Below are 22,800 nucleotides of genomic sequence, written 5' to 3'. Positions count from 1 at the left end.
TGGCTATAAAATAGCTAAACGTTAAAATTGCATTATTTATCCATAAAAAAATGTTTCAGTGGTTTCATTCAATATAATACAAAAAATTATAAGCAACACGTTTTCTTTATTTTAGTATCAAAACATATTTTCACAGCGTAAAATTTTGAATAATAATTTTGCAGCTCACAAACTAACGTTTAAAATGTAGCTATCAACAAGAGGCAATTAATTAAAAAAAACCCCAGAAAATCTAAGAATTCCGCTGGTTTTTGGAACTGAAAAACATATAACATTTTAAATTTGGAACCCTTGGTGGCCATTTTACATTTATATTTGCATCTCAATTGGTAATTTCAATCATATCAAATTGATATTTTTGTTCATATAAAATTATATTTTTAAGCATATCAAATTGATAATTGGAAAACATATCTATCTTATAATTTAACAACAATATACAGATGTACGTGTGTATGGTTGCGTAGTGGGTTTTTCATGTATGTTTCATACTTTTTGAATACTACATTTCCCCCCGTAGAACCGAGCATTTGATAGATCTGCGATTTTTGGAAAAGGCACATATTTATTAACAACAATACGGGAAGTTGGGCCATCTAGGGTCGTTTTCTGTCTTATCAACCATATAGTACAACACACATTATTACTAACATACTTGGGCATGGGTATTAAACGAGCTTGTTGGAGACAGACAAACGCAGTTGAAAAATATTCATTAAATAAATCACGTCTTTGTGCTCGCAACATATTTGAAATGTTTAAGATAGTAATTTTTCTGTTTTGCACACTCTTCGCTTCCCAACTGCGTGGGAGTACGAGTACCGATTGCAACGTGGAGGATCTAGTGAGCCAGTGCGGTGGATTCTGCTTCAGAGCGCTATGGCCGATACTGGATCACATTTCCTACCACCAGGAATCGGGATCTAATGCAAGCGATATCAATCACATAGCCACACGAGTTCAACTGGATAAAATTGAGAAGCAACTGGTTGCCCAGCAACAGGTTCTATCAAGCCTGGAATCGTCTCAAATGAACATCCCAAAGAGTTTTGAGCAGATCGGTAGCAGTTTCTACTACATTGAGAAATACAGCCAGCAGAATTGGTTCGCCGCTAGAGATATCTGTCGTCGAATGGGAGGTAACCTGGCGAGCATTCGCAGCGATGCGGAGCTCACCGCCCTCAACGCCAAGCTGCCATCCTCAACTGAATTCTGGCTGGACATCAACGATCTGGGTAAAACGGGCGCATACGTGTCCTTGACCTCCGGAAAACAGTCAACCCTTCTTAAGTGGTCATCGGGAGAACCAAACAATACCAGCCATCATTGTGTTCTCCTGAATAATCTTATGTATGATGCGAACTGCGACCAGTCTACTTTATTCATTTGCCAAGCAGGTGATATAAAGGAGTGAAAAATTATAATATTTTCAATACAATTTTAAAAAATAAAAGATTTTGCAAAAAACATTTATTTTTGTGGTTGTTGGTTTATTGTAAACAGATCTCCGGGTCTCCATATCTATAAATGTGAATTGGCATTAACTTGGAAAACCATTTTGATTCGATTTCATGACTCACTTGAAAACCTTATCTGGTATATAATGTGGAGGTCCGATATTTTGTTTTTGGTCGGTGGGCAGAAAGGGAGGACTTGAATTCGTGAGGTAAGTATCCCCCAAAACGTCCCGTGGTACCGACCTTGAAACATATTCGTTTTAAAAGGTTATCAAAATTCTTAGGTACGATCGTACAGCGAATCATTGGGAGAAAATGAAGTCGGGTCATCTAAGGTCGCCCTTATCAACAGAATGATTCGCCAAAAACACCACAAATATACCAATATTATGGTGCCAACATGGGTATAATTGAGACATTTCAGAGCCATGGTAGATCAGTTCGAAGCAGATTGGTAAACTTGACAGTGCCTCGTCTGCTGTTTGCAAAAATTAAAAATGTTTAAGACTGCAGCCGTTCTGCTCTCCGCCCTACTGTGTGGATTTCTGTCTTTGGATGTTGTGAGCTCGGAATGTAAAGTCGAGGACCCTGTGAATCAGTGTGGTGGATTCTGCTTCAGATCGCTGTGGCCGATACTGGATCACGTTGCCTATCACCAAAGCTCGGGAATGAATCTCACGGATTTCCATCAACAAGGCTCTCAAGTTCAGCTGGACAACATTGAACGACAACTGGCTGCCCAGCAACAGGTCATATCCAACCTGGCGTCATTGCAAAGCAAAGCAAAGAAGGGCCTCCCAAAGGACTTTGAGCTGGTCGGCACAGGATTTTATTATATTGAACAAAGCAAATCGCTGAATTGGTTCGCCGCTGAAGATTTTTGTCGTCGAATGGGAGGTCACCTGGCGAGTATTCGCAGCGACGCTGAATTGGCCGCCCTCAAAGCCAAGCTGCCATCCTCAACTGACTTCTGGATAGATATTAATGATCTCGCGAACAGGGGCGAGTATATGTCCTTGACATCAGGGAAGCGACCAAGATTTATGAGTTGGAGTAGTGGTCAACCAACTCGCGGAGATTCCGAACGTTGTGTTCTTCTTGAGAAACAGATGTGGGATAGACAATGTGAGGAGCAAAACTATTTCATTTGCCAAGCAGGCGATGAAATTGAGTGAAACAACTGAGAATAATAAATTTTAAATTTTGTGGCTTGCAAAAGTTGTTTTTATTTAGAATGGAAAAAAACTTCTTGGCTTAAATGGTTCAACGCTATATAAAAAAATGTGTATTATAGCTCAGATATAGAATATTTGTAATCTCACACAAATTCACAGGGTTTTCCTTTGGAAAAATATATGTATTTAGGATTCAAAAGTATTTTTTTTTTTTAACTTTCTTAGTTGGATTTCTTGTGTGTTTTCTAGCTACGTATTAAATAAAAAAATTAGCTAGTTTACTGGGTGAATATAATATCATAAAATTAGCAAATACTTGTTACGATGTTGGTAATCATAAGGTGTTTTTCAAATTAATTTATTTATTTATTTAAATTTTGACTGGCAGTACTACGCCAAGTTTAGGCCGTTCCAGTCACAGTAATTTGGTACCGACGCCTTTGCTAATTAAAATAGGTTCTTTTCTGACAGTTTTTCTCCGGTACCGCTCTGTATTTGGCCACCACTCCGTCTAATATTTACGGCAATTCGATTGTAATTGATTTCGAATTGCACGAGTCGATGGAAAAGTAAAATACCAAATTCAGAGTCCTGTCCGATCGGTACAAAGCGCGTCGTCAAAGTCAAGCCATAAATATTGACTATTGACTGGAAATGATTAATGCCACCCATCTATCCGAATTGGCCTTTCAGCTTTGTTTTAAGTACATTTTATTGGCAATCAGAAAATCGGATACTATCGTATAAATACTTTGGCTAACAGGTGTAATAGGCAAATAAATGTACTCCGGCGATAGTTTCGGTTTAACTTCTTTATTTTATAATTTCACAACCGCTTTCCTCGAACGCATAACACAGAGTGTCGCAACGATTCTCCCTCTTCCTTATTCTCGGTCATCTGTGTGAGCGAGACAGGTATACTTATCCGCGATCTCTTATGCTGCAGTACTCGGTAGAAAGGGATGACAATATAACGTTTACAGTTAACTTAAACTAGGTTTCCCGCTTATTCTATAGTACAGTGGGTGTCGTATGAATATATTACATCATATGTCGTACAGTGGGCCATGTCAGTATATGTCCTACTACAACTCGGCCATCCTGACTGTATGATCCCCTGATCACTGTGAACATTAATTAAAGTTTATTTATTTATTTACAAAATGTGTTGCAGTTCTTATTAATTTTTCTTATAGGTAATGATTATTATATATAACATATTTTGCAATGGTTTTTTTTTTTTATTTCTTTTTGGAACCTACCCAGTGTTTAATATTATTAATGCTCCATACACCTTGGTAAGGGTTGCGTGATACCTGGAATCCTTCAACATCTTTTAACAAAAATCTGTCATTTCTTAGTACTTTTGAAATTACATACGGGCCCTTGTTCTTCGGAATTAATTTTCTAGAGACGCCAGTTGTGCTATCGAAATTCTTGACCATTACATAGTCTCCTTTTTTATACTGTGACGGTTTTCTAGCTTTTTTATCATATTGCAGTTTGTTATATGCTTGTGCTTTTTCCTGACATTTTTCTGCTTTGATTCTAACGTTTTCCAGGTCTCTGTCTTCTGGTGCATTATCTAATTCTTCAAGCTTTTCCTTTAATTCGTCTACTACTTTTCCTCTTTGCTCTAAGCCGAATAACATTTTGCTTGGGCTTTGTTTAATACTACGATGCTGAGTGTTATTTAGCACATGCTCTACTTTATCTATTACTAAGTCCCAGTATATACCTTTCTCTGGCTCTACCAGCTTGGCTATCATTGGTCCAAGACTTCTGTTTATTCTTTCTACCTGGCCATTTGCTTGAGGTGATCCTGTTGCTATTTTCATATGCTTAATATCAAATTCTAACATAAAATCGTCAAACTCTTTGGAAGTGAAACAGCTTCCTCTATCCGAAATAATGCATTTGGGCTTGCTGTATGCTCTAAAATAATCTTTAAGGGCTATGATAACTTCTCGGGTATTTGTTGTCTTTGTGGTATATAAACGTACAAACTTGGTAAAACCGTCAACGACGACAAAAATATGTTTCTTTGATCTTCCCGAATCGACTGGACCATAATGGTCAATGTGGATAAGTTCGAAGGGCTTACTACCTTTTGGAATTGAATGTAAAAATCCTTCTTTACCTGTATTGGGGGAAAATGCTACACATTTTAGGCAATTTTTTATGTGACTTATACACTTCTCCTTGGCGTTTGGAAACCAATAACTCTTTGCAATAATATCTAACATTTTGTCTCTCCCTATATGACCGATTTCATTGTGGTATTTAAAGAGTATATGCTCTTCCATATCAATAGGTACGTAAAATAATAATCTGTCATCGTTGCTCTTTCTATAGACTATTCCGTTTCTCATTTCGAATAATTTATGCTCATGTTCCTCTAACTGTTTCTTTATCTTCTGAACTTTTGGGTCCTTGGCTTGGCAAATAACCAGATTGTCTTCAAATGAATTTGTTTCTACTATTAAAATGTTTGTACATCTGCTAAGGGCGTCAACGTGTTGCATTCTGTTTCCTTCCCTATGTATTAGATCGTAGTCATAATTTTGTAGCTCTAATGCCCATCTAGCTATACGCGGATTCAGTTCGACTTTATTAAGTGTTAACGTTAGCGAGTTACAGTCAGTAATAATCTTGAAATGTCTACCAAATAAATATATCCTAAATCTACGCAATGCGTGAATAATGGCCATGGTTTCAAGCTCAAAACTATGGTATTTCGATTCAGCAATGCTTGTGCGTTTGGAAAAATAAAAGATGGGGTGCAATTTTCCATCTTCTTTCTTTTGGAGTAGTACGGCTCCGAAACCAAGAGAGCTGGCATCGCAATGTAGCTCTACCTCGTCTTTGTGGTTGTATAAGGCTAACACTGGTGCTTCAACTAACTTATTTTTAAGCATCATAAAGCAGCTCATTTCCTTTTCTCCAAAATGGAATTTCTCGTCTTTTCTCAAGAGATCATATAAAGGTTTGGCTAGAGTCGAAAAATCTTTAATGAATCTACGGAAATAAGAACATAAGCCCAAAAAACTTTGAACATGTTGCGTTTTGTCTGGTATCGGAAAATTTTGGATTGCCTCTATTCCTTTATCATCAGCTTTGATGCCCTGGCCGTTTATAATGAAACCCAAATATTTAATACTCTGTTGTAGGAACTCACATTTATCCATACGTAGTTCCAACTTATTCTTAGCAAGTCTGAGAAACACCTCCTTTAAAATCTGAAAATGTTCATTAACATCTTTGCTGGCGATCATAATGTCGTCCATGTACACGATTACTTGATTCTTTCTAATAAGGTCATCGAAGATTTTATTTATAAACCTTTGAAAAACTGCTGAAGCCGTTTTCAGACCCATTGGCATTCTAAGAAATTCAAATTGGCCTAACGGTGTTACAAAAGAAGTATACTTAATTGATTCTTTATTGACAAAAACGTGAAAGTAACCGTTTTTTAGATCAAGTTTTGAAAATACTTTTTTATTAGCTAACTTGTCTAACAGGTCATCGATAAGCGGTATAGGGTAATTGTCTTTGATTAAAACCTTGTTAAGTTTTCTAAAATCTATGCAAAGTCGTATGTCTCCGGTTTTTTTCTTTACTAAAACTATAGGAGAAGCATATTCAGACTGGCTTGGTTGAATGATCCCGTTTTCTAAATAATCGTCCAAAAGTTTTTGCAGTTTTTCTTTTTCCGCATAGGCAAGCCGCCGCGGAGCACAACTAAACGGTTTCGAGTTTTCTAAATTAAGTTTTATCTCACTTTTAATAACCGGTTCCTTTGGTTTTTCTACCCTAATGTAATTGTGTTCAATTATCTCTTTTAATTGAGGTAAAAGATCTTGATTATCAATTGTACCGCATATGTAATCAGTGTCTTCGTCATCCATATAGTTTATGCTTAGCATTTCCCGAATCGTTATAGACATATTGCTTTCATTTTTGTTATTGACTACATCGCCCTTACTAACTTCGTCGATGGCAGCCGGACAGGTTGCCTTACTAACTATAGGGTTGTCTGTATCCCCGATCGAAACACTTATTGTTCCAAAGTCTTTAAAACTAACTTTTTCAGTACCTGTATCACCAATTTCTTGTATAACTGTATCATGCACTGCTTTGCTTAAAAAATCATTAATCGAATTACTAAATGTATTACTAATTGTTTCTCTAACTCTATCACTAACTGAATCCTTTACTGTTTCTCTAGCCTTATCACTAATTGGTTTGCTAACTTTATCACTAACTGTTTCGCTAACTGTATCACTAACTGTATCTCTAACTGTATCACTAACTGTATCACTAACTGTTTCTCTAACTGTATCACTAACTGTTTCTCTAACTGTATCACTAACTGTCTCTCTAACTGTTTCACTAACTGTATCACTAACTGTATCACTAACTGTTTCACTAACTGTATCACTAACTGTTTCGCTAACTGTATCACTAATTGTATCCTTCAGAATTTCGATAGCACTTTCCGGTTTCTTGCTAACATCTAAATTATGTGTTAGTTTAAATTCCCAGGCATTGCATATATTTCCATTGCAATCGGCATTCGCAGGCTCAATCGTGATCATTTTTAAGGTGCTTAAATCTAATTCTAAATTGCAAGCATCCATAAAATTCCGCCCAAGAACAACCTCATGACTCATAGACTCATTGGGCACAATATACAGGTAAAAATGACATTTTAATCGTTCTTTAATTATGTAACAAAGTATTCTTCCATAGATTTTCAGTTGGCTTTTATTCAGCCCAAAGTAGTTTTCAGAAACGAACTCCATCTTAATTTTAGAGGATATAACACCTGTTTTGGCGAATGATATTGGGCTGCCAGTGTCTATGAGGCATGCTGCAATTAATGGGGTTTTAGGACTGTTGTAAAAAAATATTTGTATGTATCTTACGTATTTGTTTGTATTTGCGCTCTTGCGCTCAGGGCACTGACCCACAAAGTGTCCAAATTTGCCACATGCGTAGCACGATCCGGGCTCTCGTTTCGGTTTCTGGCAGTCCTTGGCGTAGTGGCCTTTTGAGTTGCAATTGGCGCAACGGAAGTCCTTTGTGTCTGCAACCTTTCCGGAAGAGCGCTGCGCAGAATTGACTTCCTGCTTTCGTTCAGGTAAACGGATTCCTGAGAAGGCTTCCAAAATCTGCCCAGGTTCGGCGAAACATTGTATGCGAGCTTGGTCGCGTAGCCCTGGTGCCGGAATTCCTTCGATGATGTTTTCGATGAGCTCCTCCTTGTCGATGTTTATATCGTTGGCCAGCATAATTTTCTCCTCGAAATAAGAAGCGAACCTTTCTCCTGAACGCCACTGTCGACTTTGGAACGCGTTCCTTAGCTCCCCCTTTGACATCTTAGATGCAAATGCTAGGATCAGCTGCTCACAAAGGCGGTCGGTTGGCTCCAAAATGCGTGTTGCGTTTGCGTGCAGCCAAATTTGGGCCTTTCCTTTTAGTTTGGCAATGAGGAGCATACGCACCACGAACGAGTCCAAGTTGTACACCTGCGCAATGTTTTGCAGTTGTGTGACCCAGTTACGGGCACACGAGTTGCCGTCGTAGTCCATTGTTACGTCCTTTGCCAGTGCGAGTGCAGTTGCTGGAGATTCTAACAATTTGTTTACATTTGTAAGCTGGCATTGATCAGCACTGTCTGTGGCGTGCTTTCCAACACTAAAATTATCGATATCGAAGCTATCCCTGGCGCTGTTAACCCTGGCGCTGTTAGCGTTAACAGCGTCGATGCAAGCGAAACTGTTAAGGTTTCCAGAAGTTTCGATGTTGCTTTCGATGACGTCATGGACTTGCTGAGCATGATTTGGCTTGTCCCTGGTGACGTCAGCGATCTCCGCTTGAAGCTGTTGCAATATGGCCTTGTTTGCGTCGATTTCGTCGAGAATTTTCTGCAGCTTCACCCTTTCGATATCTACCAGAGAAACGTTCTCCGTGCGTATACCGTCCACTGCCTGTGACGTCATCGTATCAGAGTCGAACAAAGCTTCCTGTGCGCCTTCCAAATGTTGTTGCAGCGGCAATGATGCGGCTCCCTCTACTTCGGTTTCTGGCGGCTGCTGGCTGTTAAATGGAGCTCCATTTGGTGGATCACCACGTGCCTCTGATGATAGGGCCTGCAGACGCGCCATCAACTCTGCTTTCGAGCCCGAGGTTTGCAGCCCGAGCACATTTAACCAGTTTTTTAACTGAACTACCGTGAATTGGTTTAGATCGATGTCAGGCATTTTGAGTAAGAACCACTTCTGATATTGTAATAGGCAAATAAATGTACTCCGGCGATAGTTTCGGTTTAACTTCTTTATTTTATAATTTCACAACCGCTTTCCTCGAACGCATAACACAGAGTGTCGCAACGATTCTCCCTCTTCCTTATTCTCGGTCATCTGTGTGAGCGAGACAGGTATACTTATCCGCGATCTCTTATGCTGCAGTACTCGGTAGAAAGGGATGACAATATAACGTTTACAGTTAACTTAAACTAGGTTTCCCGCTTATTCTATAGTACAGTGGGTGTCGTATGAATATATTACATCATATGTCGTACAGTGGGCCATGTCAGTATATGTCCTACTACACAGGCATATGTATGTTTGGTTGATGTGGCTGTGACCTTGAAGTGGGCTTGATTTGGTTTTGCTTTTTTGGATTTTATGCCATTTTGTGTTTGTGTTTGCCTCGGCTCGGCTCCGTTTTGTTATGTTCGTTACTTTTCTTTGATTGCCACCGCGCACGGAACTTTTCCACCGAACTTTGCATGTCTTTGATGAATTTGAAATTGTCACAAATGTGAAAGTTTTTCACTTGCCATCCCATCCATAGCGGAGATTTAGATACTCGTACTCGTACTCATACTCATACTGATACCCACCGTGTGACAACAACTGAATTTGCATCTAACATTTCGCTGACATTGAGTGACTTGTACGCATTTCACCCCTCAATCGCACCTCTCTCTCCCCATTATTTTGCCAAAATTCATTCATTCATGGCCGGATTTGCATATTGCCAAAAATGCTGTAATCCTTTCGATGACGGGGCGTTGGGCGGATGGTTCGTAAATGAAAACAAAAGTTCGTGCGGGTTCATTGAGTCGCAGTCGAAAACTTGCCAGACCCACCGAAATTGCACGTGTCTTTCGAAAAAGGGGGGAATTCGGGGTTGGCAGGTGGATGGATGGGTGCACTGAAAACATTTAGGTTGTCTTTGATCATAAAGGGCCTGTTAACATTTTGTATAGGTTTATATAAATATTATATCATATAAATATAATTTAAAAAACATTAGTTTTATTTTATTTCGAGTTAAACATAAATATACGGGTTGAAAAGTGTAGTACTATTTCGGATATAGATGAAAAATGTGATTACATTGAAATAAAGGTATATTAAAAGAAGATAAGTTTTAAATATATATATATTTTTCATTTATTAAAATTAAATTAAAGTGTTGAAAACAAACGTATTATTCATCTTTAATTTTATATGTATTGTATACGGTTATATTATCGTATATTTAAGATTTAAATACATTTAAAGGTACTTTTTTTTTGATTGCCTTCATACTCCTATTTAGGGAACATTTTTTTCAGTTTAGTTCGGTGGATGGTTGTCTGACGTGTGGGTGTGGGCAGGAAATGGAACAAACAACCGAACTCCAAAGAGAGCCAGAGGCAGCATAACAGGCGACTCCTTGCCAACGTTGCGATTTTGTTGATTGTTTGTTGGCAACATAAACGAACCCCCCGAAAAACCGATTCCGGTTCGGAGTCCGAAATTCTTCATTCACAAAACGCAGTCGATGCAGGGCATTCGAGCCAAGTGGACGTGGAAGCCACCTCGATCTCGGCCAGAACCAGGGATCACATCCCCAAAGTGGCTTTCGCTTTCGTGACGGTTCACTGTTTACGGTTTTCGGTTTTCGGTTGGCTTCGCTTTGGGTTTCCATTACAGTCCATCGTCTGCTTTGTTGACAAAGTTATTGCCTCTGGCTTAATGACTTCGTAATTGATTTGCATTCGATGTGCCACATTGATTGGCAATTGAAACGTAAGGCACCCTTCTCCCAGAACTCCTCGGCTGGCACTCCAAGAACCCATTCCATTCCGGCAACCTCTCATTGTCACCGTTGCTAATCAAGGTTATCAAGGAAATACCGGCTGTCACCATGTCGCTGTCTGTGGCCAGCCGTCGTCGCCTCCAGACGACTAACGCTCCATCGTCCACCGCGAACCCATCCTCAACCTCGTCCGGTGGGCGATACCAACTGCCATTGTCCGTGCGGAAACAGCACTCCTTCATCGAGCCCACGGCCAGATTCTCGGCCCAGCAGAGGGGCTACCTCTCCAGGGGTCTCTCCGTGGGCCGATCCATCGAGAGCATCCGCCAGAAGCTTTATCCCGTGAGCAGGCAGACGTCCCTGGCCGTCGAGGAGGCCATTCCAAGGATCGCCCCACGCATCACGGCCTCACAGGTCCAGGGATTAAGGCTGAGGGACAAGAGTCTGGTGGCTTGGTCATCCACCACATCCTTGCTAAAGGACCAGGAAGCGGAAAGAACTTCACAGGTTGAACTGGCAGAGGCGAAGATGTGAGTATTCTAAGCAGATAATATCAAATATAAAAGTGAACTGGAATGATGTTGTTTAGAGTCTTAACTTTATATTGCATTCTGTGAAATAAATACTTTTCTAAAAAGCGATTTTATTACTAGCATCCAAAACGCTAGGAAAAATGTTACCCTGAATTTACTTTTACAACTTCTATAAAAATTATTTCTCAAGTAACGTAAATATGTTTAAAAGTTAGTCTTTACTCAGTACTTTTAATATTTTGTTCAACTAAATAATGGGCAAAAAATGCTTATAGGATTTGAAATAAGTAAAAAGTTTACCTTACATTTTTGAAATGTAATTAAAAAATTGAATTAATTAAAAAAATGTATATTAAACTGTTAAATATATGTATATATATTATGTACAAAAACCATACCTCTAGGGATGGTTTGTTCTTCTAAGCCTAAGCCTAAAGTTTTACTTTGTTAAATCGTTATTTTGCTAAATTATCCAAAAGGCTTAATTAGAATTTAAATAGCCACATTTGGTAGATTGTCGCACCTATGGAAACCCTTGTTTGACCTTGGTGCTACCAAAGAGTGCGTATGGGTTTCACCGAGTCCGTATATCTAATAAACTCAATGACTCCAGCCGTAATGGTTGCCCTGATATCATCTATATAAATATACCGAAAGTGACACTTTCGATATGGGCGTCGCGTCAAGTTCTGTGTGCAATTTGCATGCTTCACGCCCAAATCAAACGTCAAAGTTTTATGTTCCAGTGCATAACACACGCTAGACATGCTCGAAATGGGAAGCCAATGTGCCCGGGGACTCCCCCCAGAGGCACCACCCACCGTATCCCACCTGGCGGCACACTTAAGTCGATCATTGGCTCGAATCGCTGACAAGATAGCTGGCTGAAAGGCGGAAAACTTGGGCGGAACCGTAGTGCCTGATAGCGGTGCGGTTCAATGACCCAAAGATTCGTAGACTCACTTTCAACGGTCGGCTTTTCGGGCGCCAATTGCCAACGTAATTGACATGGTTTCCTTTTTCAACGGGTGGGTGGGGGTTTCTGCAAAACCCAACACCCAACACCCAAGTTAATTTCTATTTCTGTGCCTTGCATGATTCGGAATCGAGAACAGCATAAATTGCCCCGCAAACTAATGCCAAATAATTTGATTTAAATTTAGCCGGGTGGCGGGAGTAGGTCACTCGAAACTTTCCATTTCCATTACCCATTTTCATTTCGATTTCCCAAACCCTAACAAATTTCGAGTTGCAATTCTCATTATCGTTTTGCAGTAGCGGCAAGGCGGACAAGAATCGTATTAATCTGAACATAGTGCTGTCGCAGACCATAAGGGCCACCAACGAGAGGGAGCAGGAAACGGAAGTGGAGCACGAACCGGAAGCGGAAGCGGAGCACATTAGCGACATCGAGGGAAGTCATCCGGTTGAGACGCCGGACATCCCGTTGAGCATCTCGCCGGCCTTGACCGTCCAGAGGCGTCCGCCCCTGGTGCGTGCTATGTCCGCTCCGGTCCGCGGATTGGACGAGAGCAGCAAGGGCGTCATCGCCGCCAGCAAGCGCAGCCAGCAGAAGTTGCGCCGCCGCAAGATCTTCACGAGAACGCCCTCGTCCTCGGTGGGCGGCGGTGTGTCCGTGCCCCTAGATGTCATCGGCGACACCACCTCTTCGTCGTCCTCCTCCACCATCTCCAACGGCCCCAAGAAGGCTCTGAATCGGGCACGCAGCGTGGTTGCCCCCGATGTCATCACCCTGGTGTCCCTGCTGAGTTCCGAGGGCAGCGACTCCGAGCGGGAGGACAATAGTTCGGTGGCGGTATCGTCGCCACCTGCAGGCGGGGCGGAAAAACAGCCGCCGGGCGCCACGCAGCGAAGGGCGCCGCTGCTGAGGAAGACGGGCAAATCGGGTAAGCCTCAAGATCTGCATTGGAAAACGATCTTAAACAATGATATTTAATGAGGTATTTACCTTAATTTAAAAAAAATCCAGTTTAATCAGATTTAAAAATTCATTCATTTGAGGAAGAATTCCTAAATTAAGGGGAATCAAATCAAAAAGGATACAAATGTACCTTTATTTTAGAAAAAGTCCTTATAATTTATTATATATTTATTCCATTGCATAGAATCCTTAGAAGATTGTGTTTACCCCTATGATTTAATGGCCCCCCCATTGAATCCCCTAATGTCTATATATGTCAGTCTACATATTTGCAAATTTTTCTTATATGGCCTCAGATCAATGTTAAAGACATTTTTTCTAATATCTTGAAGCTTTATTGTGTAGGTGATTATTTTTTAAATGGATCAATTGTTTCCTTAAATAAAAGAATTTTTCTTAGTGTAGTGTATCAGAACATATAAACCGATTAAAACATATATTTTTGGTTATACTTTAAACCTAAAAGCCCATTGAAACTGCACTAAAGCATTCTCGCAGTCTCGTTTCAAGACAGCTATCCGCCCACCTTCCAACTGGCCTCCAAGGAGTACTCGCACATGATCCGCCGTGGATCAATAGCACCTCTGGCAGCCCGAATTCGCGCCAATCGACCGCCCACGGCGCCACCAGTTTCCATTTTCCTGACCGAGGTCCAGGTCAAGATGGACACGCAGCCGAAGAAGGAGGGAAGTGCTGAGCAACCCGTCGCCACCCTGTCGCCAGATGAGGCCAAGAAGGAGAACAACAATAATGCGGCCAATTGTGAGGAGCAACCGCCGCAGCCGGATCACAACTATCCGGCGTATGTGCGGAGTCTGAAGGAGCGGGAGTGCTGGAAGTTGCATCAGAAGATGGGTGCCAAGGGAGTCAGTGTCAGCTATGAGACGGTACTGCGGGGCATGCTCACGCCCACGGAGTTTAGGCACTTCCAGAGGCAGCGGGAACAGGAGGAGGCCCGTGTCCTCGAGGAGGCGGAGGCCGCCGAGGCAGCCGCCGCAGCCGCAATCCTCGAGAGCGGCGAGAAGGAGGGTCGCAAGCCCCCCGCCACGGCCATCGAACGTCTCTCGGAAGCTTTGCTCCAGAGCAAGTAGAAAGTCTCCGGACAGCAGAAGCCTCTGCCGGAAATAAGTTCCAAGCCGATGGAACCCGACCATTAAATTGCATTTGCCCCTAGAGGATGTAGTCGTAGTCGATCACTCGTTAAAACGCAGTCGCACCCCGCTGAGACACCAATTCGGCGTCCACTTGTAGTTCTAGATGATAACCCCAAAACCGTAGAGCCCATAAAACGCGTTTGTATTGTGGGACCCAAGCTTACGTGGACGCTGAGCCTGGCCAATAATCGTAGACCCAACGTAGATCCTCAACAATAAACAGTACTAGAAGACACCTAAATATGTGAATTTTATTTGCTAAACCGATTTAAAAGTTATATTTATTGAGCAAAACCAGAAAACGGTTACCTAATATGGATTATATTTATACGATAATACAAAGCAACAATTTCTCATAAATACGACGAGCTCGTTTTTCAAATTTAGTTTTAACATAATCGTTGTTTTTACAAATATTTAATGGATAGAAAGAGATTGAAGCGGGAAGGTTTATGGAAAAGACAAAGAAGTTGAAAAATGTGAAGAGAAAGTAAAGAGTAAGTTAAAATATCAACCATTTCGGTCTAAGGTAAGCTATAGCTGAGAAAGGATAGGAATCTTTCAAAGAGAAGATTCAGAAATAACACAAAATAGTAAAAGGAATTAGGGAAAAAGTTAATGATGATTTAATCTGATATGGATTGTTGCGTTTTTTTGTAAATTGAGCAGGATTCAACGGTAAAGTAATTTCAACTACATAAAATGAAACAGTTATCAAATCTATATAGATACACTTTATGTGGGTACTCCGATGGGAAATTACTTGGCTCTCTCCTGTCGAATGGAGTTTGCTAGATAGCAGGCCAGAATGATGCCCAAAATCTGGATGAAGGCAATGCCGATGCCGACACCGATCAGGATAATGGCGTTTTTCTCGATACGATCCTTCAGCTTGCCAACACAGCCATCCTGGAAGTACTTATCCTTGCCCAGAGCCGGTGATTCCAGACAATGTCCCACGGTGGTGTCGATGAACTGCGGCTGACAACAGCTGCCCGGAAGCGTTTTATTCGCGCTGAGTGTCCTCCAATCCGCCGGTGAGTCCACTCCGCAGCACATCAGCTTCTGCTGAATGTTGTCCCAGGCCATGGTATCCTCGTTGTTAGAACGCTTGATGGACTCCTGCAGCGAGTTCTTCACCATACCCTCCAGATCCTTCTTGAAAACGCTGGCCGCAATGCCCACCGCCAGTTCCACAATGAAGATAACGGCCAGAAGGACTGCGAACTGTTAATACATTAGGACCTTATCTTGGTGGCTCTTTAGAAAACAAACCGTTAGCAGAAGCGTTGGCGATTCCTTGATCGCCCCGAAACATCCCAGCGAAGCAATCAGGAATATGATCAGACCTGTGACTATAAGGACAATCGGGGGAGCTAGGACCCTACCCTCCACAAAGTGATTGAACTCATTTACATCGGCCAGCACCACGGCACCGGCTATAAGAATTCCCAGTCCAGAGATCTGTAAGAAAATGGATCCCTCTGATTAATCGAATCGACCTCAAATATATCCGTAAAGCAATTTAGTTAATGGCTTCCAATCATGTCCTATTTCGAGTTGGCATTTGTATTTACAATCCCAATTCTAATTGAACGATAAAAATCACCCACGGACTCAGTCAATGGAATTTCCATGTTCAAGTCAATGTCGTCATTGAAAGTCGCCTGCTTGCTCAGTTGGTCAATGCGAAGGACACCCAATGTCCATGTCCTTTGGAACACGCATATATATATGTACATCACTTGCATGTCGTTACAAGCGAATCGCGTTTTAGATTAGGGGGAGTAAATACTCAACAGCGAGTGAGAATGGCATTTTCCAGTGATACTTATCTTAATGAGGGCCCTGAACAAGACTCGGTGCAAAAGCGTAATTTTATTGGTCTAAGTGACGTTAATTATGGCAAATTATATGAAAATTGCTAGAAAAATAAATCACGTTGAATAGTACGATGGTTCTTGCAAGTAATATTTCCCAGGGTTATTAAACAGACCGTATTAATGGATTCTTAAAAACTTTTCGAAAAATGTTACGTTATTTCTATACAGTTAGGATTCGATCTTCCAATCAAAAGTCTTTAAGATAAGGCAAATGAATATCCTTGATGATAATAAACTAGTATTATAATGTTGGGAAATACATTTAGAACTATTAAATCCATTTGTACAACGAAATCGGTTCCATTTTAAATCTGGAAAACTTTTAAATATTTTAGGAAGTCCTTTAAACATTTCGACAACTAATCAGTTTATGCCCCATCGACACCCCTGATCATATTTTAGCACCTTCCATTTAAATTTTTAGTGAAACATTTTTTTTAAGTTGGAGATTAGAACATCTTAGAGCTCCTTTTTCTAGAAAATCCTTTCACTTTTGTGGAGCACACTTACCGCAAACAGAATATTAAAGGCAAATAAGACATATTTAATTAAACTTGGGCCGCATGAACGCATTTCGATGTGTGTTTAATAGAACTTCCGAACTTATTTTATTTTTTTCCAAAATTAGAACCACTTTGGTGGGAGATAATGCCAGATAGAGAGCTTGAGCGATCGCCCGATGCGACTGACCGGACTGAAGTTAAACCACGAACTGACCGGAGCTACGGTCCGGCCGGGCTTTAGAAAGGCCCGGTTCTGTTGTGGTCACTTTCGTGGTTGGTGCTGGCAACGGATCCGGATTACGGATGGGGTGGCAAACGGGGAGCGAAACAAAAGTAAAAGCGAGTGAAAGTCTTGGAGGCCCGATTCGAATTCAGGCCAGGCATGATTAGGCACGGGAATCGGAATAGGGATAGGGATAGGCATAGGGGGCTGTAACTCCGGGCAGGCTTATTGCCCTATAACCCATTTCGTTGATTTAACATTCGATACCAAAGAACTTTGACCAAAGCAAAGGCGGTTGGTAGGCTTTTGTGGGTCGCCCGGAGCTTACCTCACTTCCCTTCACCCAATAGCTACACCTACAGTTTTCCTGGTGGGTCATTGCACTTATTACCATAAAAATTCAGCTGGCCGCCCACGTCTGGTGTTTTCCCTTTAAAGTTCAGCACATAGCACTTGGAACGCGACCGGGCCCAAGGCGAAATTAATTGCGTGTTTTCGTGCGAAAGCAGAGAAAGTTGTAAAGGCTTTCTCTACTTAGAGTCGAATTCGTTGGGACTGTGCGAAATAATTAAAGACGCCCAGAAGTATGCCACAGTCTTCTGGATGATGGTAATGTTGCGTGTCAGGAATTATGGCCCTAACTTACGATAATCCCACTGGGTGACCCATTCTTGGACTGGCCATATCTGGTCACAGAAATCTCGCAAAAATAAAAACAAATACTGTTGCTTGACCATTAGTCTGGAAACGGGGAAAAGGAATCACTGGGAACTGCAGTTCTTTGAATGATTGGGGGGCAAACATTTTCTGAAGGCTTCCGCAATCTAAAGAAAATCGTGGCTCTAAGCTGGAATTCAGAAGTCCATAGAAAGGAAAAGTTATATGCCCCAATTACTTGAACATGAAAGGGTGGGAATGGAATAATAAAAGCATTGGTGACGTTATTGGCACTTTTTTGGATTTCAATGGGACTGGCCTTTCTAATAATAGTTTTTCTGATACTCGGAACTTAAGGTGTTAATTCACTTGGTAACCTATTTATTCTAGACAAACAGCTTTGTAGCTTACAAACTCATTGTGGCTTACTTAGCTCTTTGGAGGTTTTGAAAGGTTTCAACAATAATGTTACTATTAAAAGTCCTAGTGCTTTCAATGTCCAAAAAATAATATACTCTTTATAGAGATGTACTGTTAATTGTAAGGGTGATTTTTAGGTCTTGTTTAAATTGTTTAAGTCTTACCCATCTAAATTTAGATCTGAAAATCATCCATAAATTTGGATGATGACGAATGCAATTTTTGGCTCTTGGCTCGAGGAATTTAAGTGATTTTGTCTAATCTTCTTATAAAGGTAAAAGTGCTTATTCCTTATCTGACTTGTTACCTTGTTCAGTTTTGTTTCTATCTTAACACGTACAAAACGCAGAGTACAAATAACAAACTTTATTATCAATCAATTCAAACATAATACAAGTAGCTTAGTTAGTTCCTCAGAGTTCACTATTTAGGGTGGATAATGGTGTTGTTGCTGGAGTATTAAAATTACTTGTGTGGGTTTTGTGTGTGTGACTAATGGTTGGGATTAGTGTGTAAGTGGGGATGCGGATCTCTACGATGACCAGTAATCCCATGCCACATGCTCATTCCATCCGATTCCGGGTGCAGGTGTGTTAGGTTAGTTGAGGCTGCGGGCCATGAAGAGGGCTACGATGACGGTCAGGATGGAGAAGGAGTAGCGCAGGGCGCCGGCGCCACCATCGCGACATGGCCACTCGTCCACATCCGAGCTGCAAGTAGAGGTGGAACAGGCGAACAGGTGTAGTCTCGCGATCTCACAGATACAATTGGTGCGAAAACGGATACGGATAGGGGTACGGGTGCGGATATGGATATGGGTATGGGTGTGGGTATGGCAGGGGGTACGAGGGATAGCGCTGGAGTGGATAGACAACATGATCTTGTGGCTCCCCATGGGGCACATAGTACAGTGGTTGATGGCGTGGTGGTGCAGGTGGTGCAGATGCAGATACAGTTACAGGTGGGGCACTGGAAGACACACAATGTAAGTTCACACAGCTGATTGAACCATAGGTGGATTATGCCGAAACCTTTCTATTCCAGTGGTTGTTGTTACTCCAATCCCCCTCCTTCGCTGCCCACTAATGCTAATGATGTTAGTACAAATGATTGGTAAGAAACCCTTTGTCATACCTACCCACTCAACCAGCCCCAGAATAATGAGGCAGTTTGTTTAGGCCATGAATGAGTTGGTGGAATACATAGTAGTGTACCAATGTTTAGCTAAGATTTCGGTTAATTTTTGTTGATTTTATTACACACAAACACACGGCAGGACAGCAGAATGGGAAATTCGAGTGAGTCAGTGAACTGAGACAGTTAATTGAGGAAAATGTGAAAGCCAAACACATAAGGGTGAGTGATTGTGGGTGGGAAAACAATTCATTAGTTACTGCTTTTTTGGAGTTACACAACTACACATAAAATATTCGAGCAGCCAATAGCTATGGCTTTTGCGTTGGAAGGGATATTTACTTGATGCCAATAACACCGCAGGCTGTGTGGAAAGTATAGAAAAAATGTATATTACTTTTATGATTTTGATTAATGGAAAATTCTGTCTTCTCACCAATGCGGCCACCTGCGTTGCCAGTCTTCTTGGAATCCGTATGGTTGCCCAGGCCAAGATCATCCTCCAATTCGTGGACAACAACTCCCCTGCCGATAACCGCCAGTTTGCCAGTAAGAGTGATCACCGGATCCGTGTAAGTGATGTCGATAATGCCCGAGGAGTTGGCCTCGATGTTACCCAGATCACCAACGTGACGCACTTCATGGTCGGGACCACCGTGATCAACCTGGAGTTTATAAAAATAATAAGAGTCATTATAATTAAACAATAACCAATGAACAACCATGATCATTAAGCTTAGGATCATGTTAGTTCATAAGGATCCTGCACCCACCTTATCAGGATTGTAATGAGCACCCATGCTGACGCATCCATTTGTCAGATCTCCCTTCTCATGGATATGGAAACCATGCTTTCCCTCTTTCAATCCCTCCAGCTGGACGCGGACATGGACATTCTGACCACAGTCGTTCTGCGTGAAGGTCACGTTGCCCTTGACCTGGGTACTATCCGATTGCACGGGTCCGATCAGATAAGCTATGGCTTGAATGGGCATATTACGCTGCAAGGCGAACACGTAAAAATTTTAATAATTTTGCTATGGCTTTTTTAATTATCGGAAAACTCACCGTCTGTGCAGCAGAACAGATTGTGGCGCAAAGAGCCAGGGTAACAACCATATATTGCAACATTTTTAAGCTGTAAGGAAATCATTGTTAAACTAGACACGTGTACGATTCAGAGAGAAGGAGGGTTAAAGGTTTACATAGCTATAAATAAAATTTTTTAATTTAATTGAGTGCCACAAACGTCAAAACTCTCAGCATGATAAAAACTAGAGATGATCTTATCTGTGAAAATTAAAACCCGGACTTGAATAGATGATACTCATTTTGGATAGATGTATGCATCTGGGAACCTTTCAACAACGAGATATTATTAATTATATTTTTAAATATACTGCCAGAAACTTGAACGTTTTTAAAAAAGTTTTGTGTGTAAGATTTATATAGCGATGGAGTTTTAGGTACGCCACAACTTAAAGACTTATATACAATCGACAATATAAAAACTGTCTTGAATCAATCTAACTAAAATATTTTTCAATATCTGCCTTTTTTTTATGTCCCGAATCCCGGGATAACAGCTCATCTCTGAGCTGGACGTCATCAGGTGCACAGTCTCTTGATTCCATTTAAACCCGACAGTTGTGTGCGGAATTGAAGCGCGTAGCCTCAATTTATGAAACGATTTGTGGGTCATATATGATGTGCGAACGGGTATTATTATTTATGTGTGTGAATAAACGATACCCAAACGAAACTAAATGCAAACAGCCTTTTTCACAGGGTTAAGTGTGGCTGCGGGAAGGTCAATCAACAATCTCTTTTTCGTACGCACATCGCTTCCAATTTCCCATAAATGAATTGCGGGCATAATGGATGGATGTCATAGTTAATCGGGGTAATATTTGTTTATTGGTCCGGTCCGGTTTCCCATGGCCCTTATCAATGTGTCTGCGATATGCTTCCGATCTTGCCAACTCATGTTCCCAATACGATCTTCAAGCGCGGTCAGTACCTGCTCTACACGTATCCTTATCTGCACTTGAACTCGGTTCCATAATTTACGATTCTCACGCTCGTAGAGTGACTACAATTTCGACCCTATCTAATGAAGTAGGAATGCGATTGCGGGACTATAAGTATTTTTTTGGGACCTATTTATTTATTCTGGTTCAAACTGTCACGAAATGGGTCGCAAATTGCAGCTAATAGCCATCGTTTGTCCATCAAATGGGGTTTATTACGGCAGTGCCACTGCTGATTGAATATGATTGATTTGAAAATAATAACTGAGTTTTAGATTTAACTGACCCTAAGGAATGTTATGCTAATGAATGATGAATTTGCAAACAATAAGGCAAAGATTACTTGATTTCCCATTCTGTGACTTTGCATCTAATTTAAACGCCGAAGCTATGCAGTTTTGAGATAACAACGAGACATAATTTCCTTATATAGAAAGATAGGAAATTGTAAACACTTGTTCGACAAACATTTTAGGAAAGATAACTTCATTGAAGTTTTTGAGTGTGGAATGTGTGGATTCCAATGGATATGTATTATATGTATGATCTCGAGTGCATTTTTGCCCACTCACGCTTCGGGATTTATAACTGGTTACCTTAACCCACTCAAGGGCAAGCGGACAACGAACGCTGCCGAAAGAGCGAATTAAAAATATGCGAAGTAAACTGCGTTTTGAGGTAACTGGTTTTTTGGTAATACGCAATCACGGGTAATACATCTAAATCTGGTTCTAAAGTTTAAGCAAAACAATAAATAATGAAACCGTTTAATTACACAATTTCGACTTCAGCTTAACCTTCACCTATTATTCCCGATTTCTAGCCCTTGTTCTTCTTTTTTATTTGCTGTCAGCTGCGCACTCACCTTGTTAGCAACTATTTAATAATTGTGTAGTTATTGTTTTTTGCGAAAATTAAGCGATTGCACCTCTATACCGTTGGAGAACTGCGACGAAACTGTTTCGAGCCCCTGGCATTGCCATCGCAAATCGACTCGCCGAGAGAATGTTGGGGGAGATTTGGGGAGAGCGGAGACCGAAGAATGGAGAATTGAGAGCGTTACCTGGTAGAGCGGCGAAAATTGCAGTGGGTGGTCATCACGATCGTGCTGGAGAGGAATTTACTCTCCGGTTTATCTCAGGCTTATGTTACCTCTTTCCCGTCTCTCACCAAAACCTTATTAACTGCAGATTGATCAATTTTATCTTTCAAGCCCTAACAATTTATCTGTTAACCCATTCACTGCATTGTTTAATTATGTAAACAATATATCTATTGAATAATTCTTTGGAATTACTCAAAGTGCTGCTGAAACACGCTAACGTGCTTTTCATTTGAATACGTTATCATAGTAGAGTCATAAAATATGTGCTAGGCTCGCTCGTGCCTACAATACAGGTCTGTAATATTGGCAGACCCTCAAGATATGGCTCATTTGTAATGTGGTCAAACCATAACGTCAAAAATGCCTTCTAATTCCAATTATTGAAACACCAATACGTTCCAAAAACTCTATATTCGTTAAACCATTTTAAGATCTTTAAATATTGATGATGAAAAGGATTGATATTTAAAAGGTATTCCGTACAATA

The 22,800-nt window shown here is 41.0% G+C and overlaps 6 protein-coding genes across 8 annotated transcripts; 3 read left to right on the top strand and 3 right to left on the bottom strand.

Annotated features, from left to right (window-relative positions):
- The first annotated feature begins 715 nt into the window (after positions 1-715).
- On the top strand, positions 716-1,469 carry LOC119550562 (C-type lectin 37Db-like). Its single transcript, XM_037859351.1, has one exon. The coding sequence runs from the start codon at positions 755-757 to the stop codon at positions 1,412-1,414; it is 660 nt and encodes a 219-aa protein (XP_037715279.1). The 5' UTR covers positions 716-754; the 3' UTR covers positions 1,415-1,469.
- A 485-nt stretch (positions 1,470-1,954) lies between these two features.
- LOC119549732 (accessory gland protein Acp29AB-like) lies at positions 1,955-2,632 on the top strand. The gene has a single exon (XM_037857974.1). The coding sequence runs from the start codon at positions 1,955-1,957 to the stop codon at positions 2,630-2,632; it is 678 nt and encodes a 225-aa protein (XP_037713902.1).
- A 797-nt stretch (positions 2,633-3,429) lies between these two features.
- LOC119551694 lies at positions 3,430-9,238 on the bottom strand. The gene is made up of 2 exons (XM_037861163.1): positions 7,561-9,238; positions 3,430-7,505 (listed from the first exon to the last, which is right to left on the bottom strand). Exons 1-2 carry the CDS (start codon positions 8,896-8,898, stop codon positions 7,494-7,496), a joined length of 1,350 nt encoding a protein of 449 aa, XP_037717091.1. The 5' UTR covers positions 8,899-9,238; the 3' UTR covers positions 3,430-7,493.
- Positions 9,239-10,568: 1,330 nt separating this feature from the next.
- Positions 10,569-14,523, top strand: LOC119550629. Of its 3 annotated transcripts, XM_037859459.1 has the most exons (4): positions 10,569-10,719; positions 10,811-11,259; positions 12,538-13,169; positions 13,703-14,523. In XM_037859459.1, exons 2-4 carry the CDS (start codon positions 10,838-10,840, stop codon positions 14,293-14,295), a joined length of 1,647 nt encoding a protein of 548 aa, XP_037715387.1. In that variant the 5' UTR covers positions 10,569-10,719; positions 10,811-10,837; the 3' UTR covers positions 14,296-14,523. The 3 variants fall into 3 exon arrangements, with proteins under 3 accessions (XP_037715387.1, XP_037715389.1, XP_037715386.1); XM_037859461.1 differs by having other exon boundaries at positions 10,569-11,259; positions 13,715-14,523; XM_037859458.1 differs by having other exon boundaries at positions 10,569-11,259.
- Positions 14,524-14,678: 155 nt separating this feature from the next.
- LOC119550504 (CD151 antigen) lies at positions 14,679-16,935 on the bottom strand. Its single transcript, XM_037859208.1, has 3 exons — positions 16,752-16,935; positions 15,634-15,822; positions 14,679-15,585 (listed from the first exon to the last, which is right to left on the bottom strand). The coding sequence occupies exons 1-3, from the start codon at positions 16,812-16,814 to the stop codon at positions 15,118-15,120; spliced, it is 720 nt and encodes a 239-aa protein (XP_037715136.1). The 5' UTR covers positions 16,815-16,935; the 3' UTR covers positions 14,679-15,117.
- Positions 16,936-18,395: 1,460 nt separating this feature from the next.
- Positions 18,396-22,211, bottom strand: LOC119550789 (extracellular superoxide dismutase [Cu-Zn]). The gene is made up of 6 exons (XM_037859720.1): positions 22,074-22,211; positions 20,247-20,316; positions 19,952-20,179; positions 19,615-19,843; positions 19,521-19,542; positions 18,396-18,754 (listed from the first exon to the last, which is right to left on the bottom strand). Exons 2-6 carry the CDS (start codon positions 20,307-20,309, stop codon positions 18,643-18,645), a joined length of 654 nt encoding a protein of 217 aa, XP_037715648.1. The 5' UTR covers positions 20,310-20,316; positions 22,074-22,211; the 3' UTR covers positions 18,396-18,642.
- Positions 22,212-22,800: the final 589 nt, after the last annotated feature.

This window comes from Drosophila subpulchrella, chromosome 2R, assembly GCF_014743375.2.
Source record: "Drosophila subpulchrella strain 33 F10 #4 breed RU33 chromosome 2R, RU_Dsub_v1.1 Primary Assembly, whole genome shotgun sequence".
NCBI classification, from domain to species: domain Eukaryota; kingdom Metazoa; phylum Arthropoda; class Insecta; order Diptera; family Drosophilidae; genus Drosophila; species Drosophila subpulchrella.
This window is presented reverse-complemented; position numbering and strand designations above follow the sequence as displayed.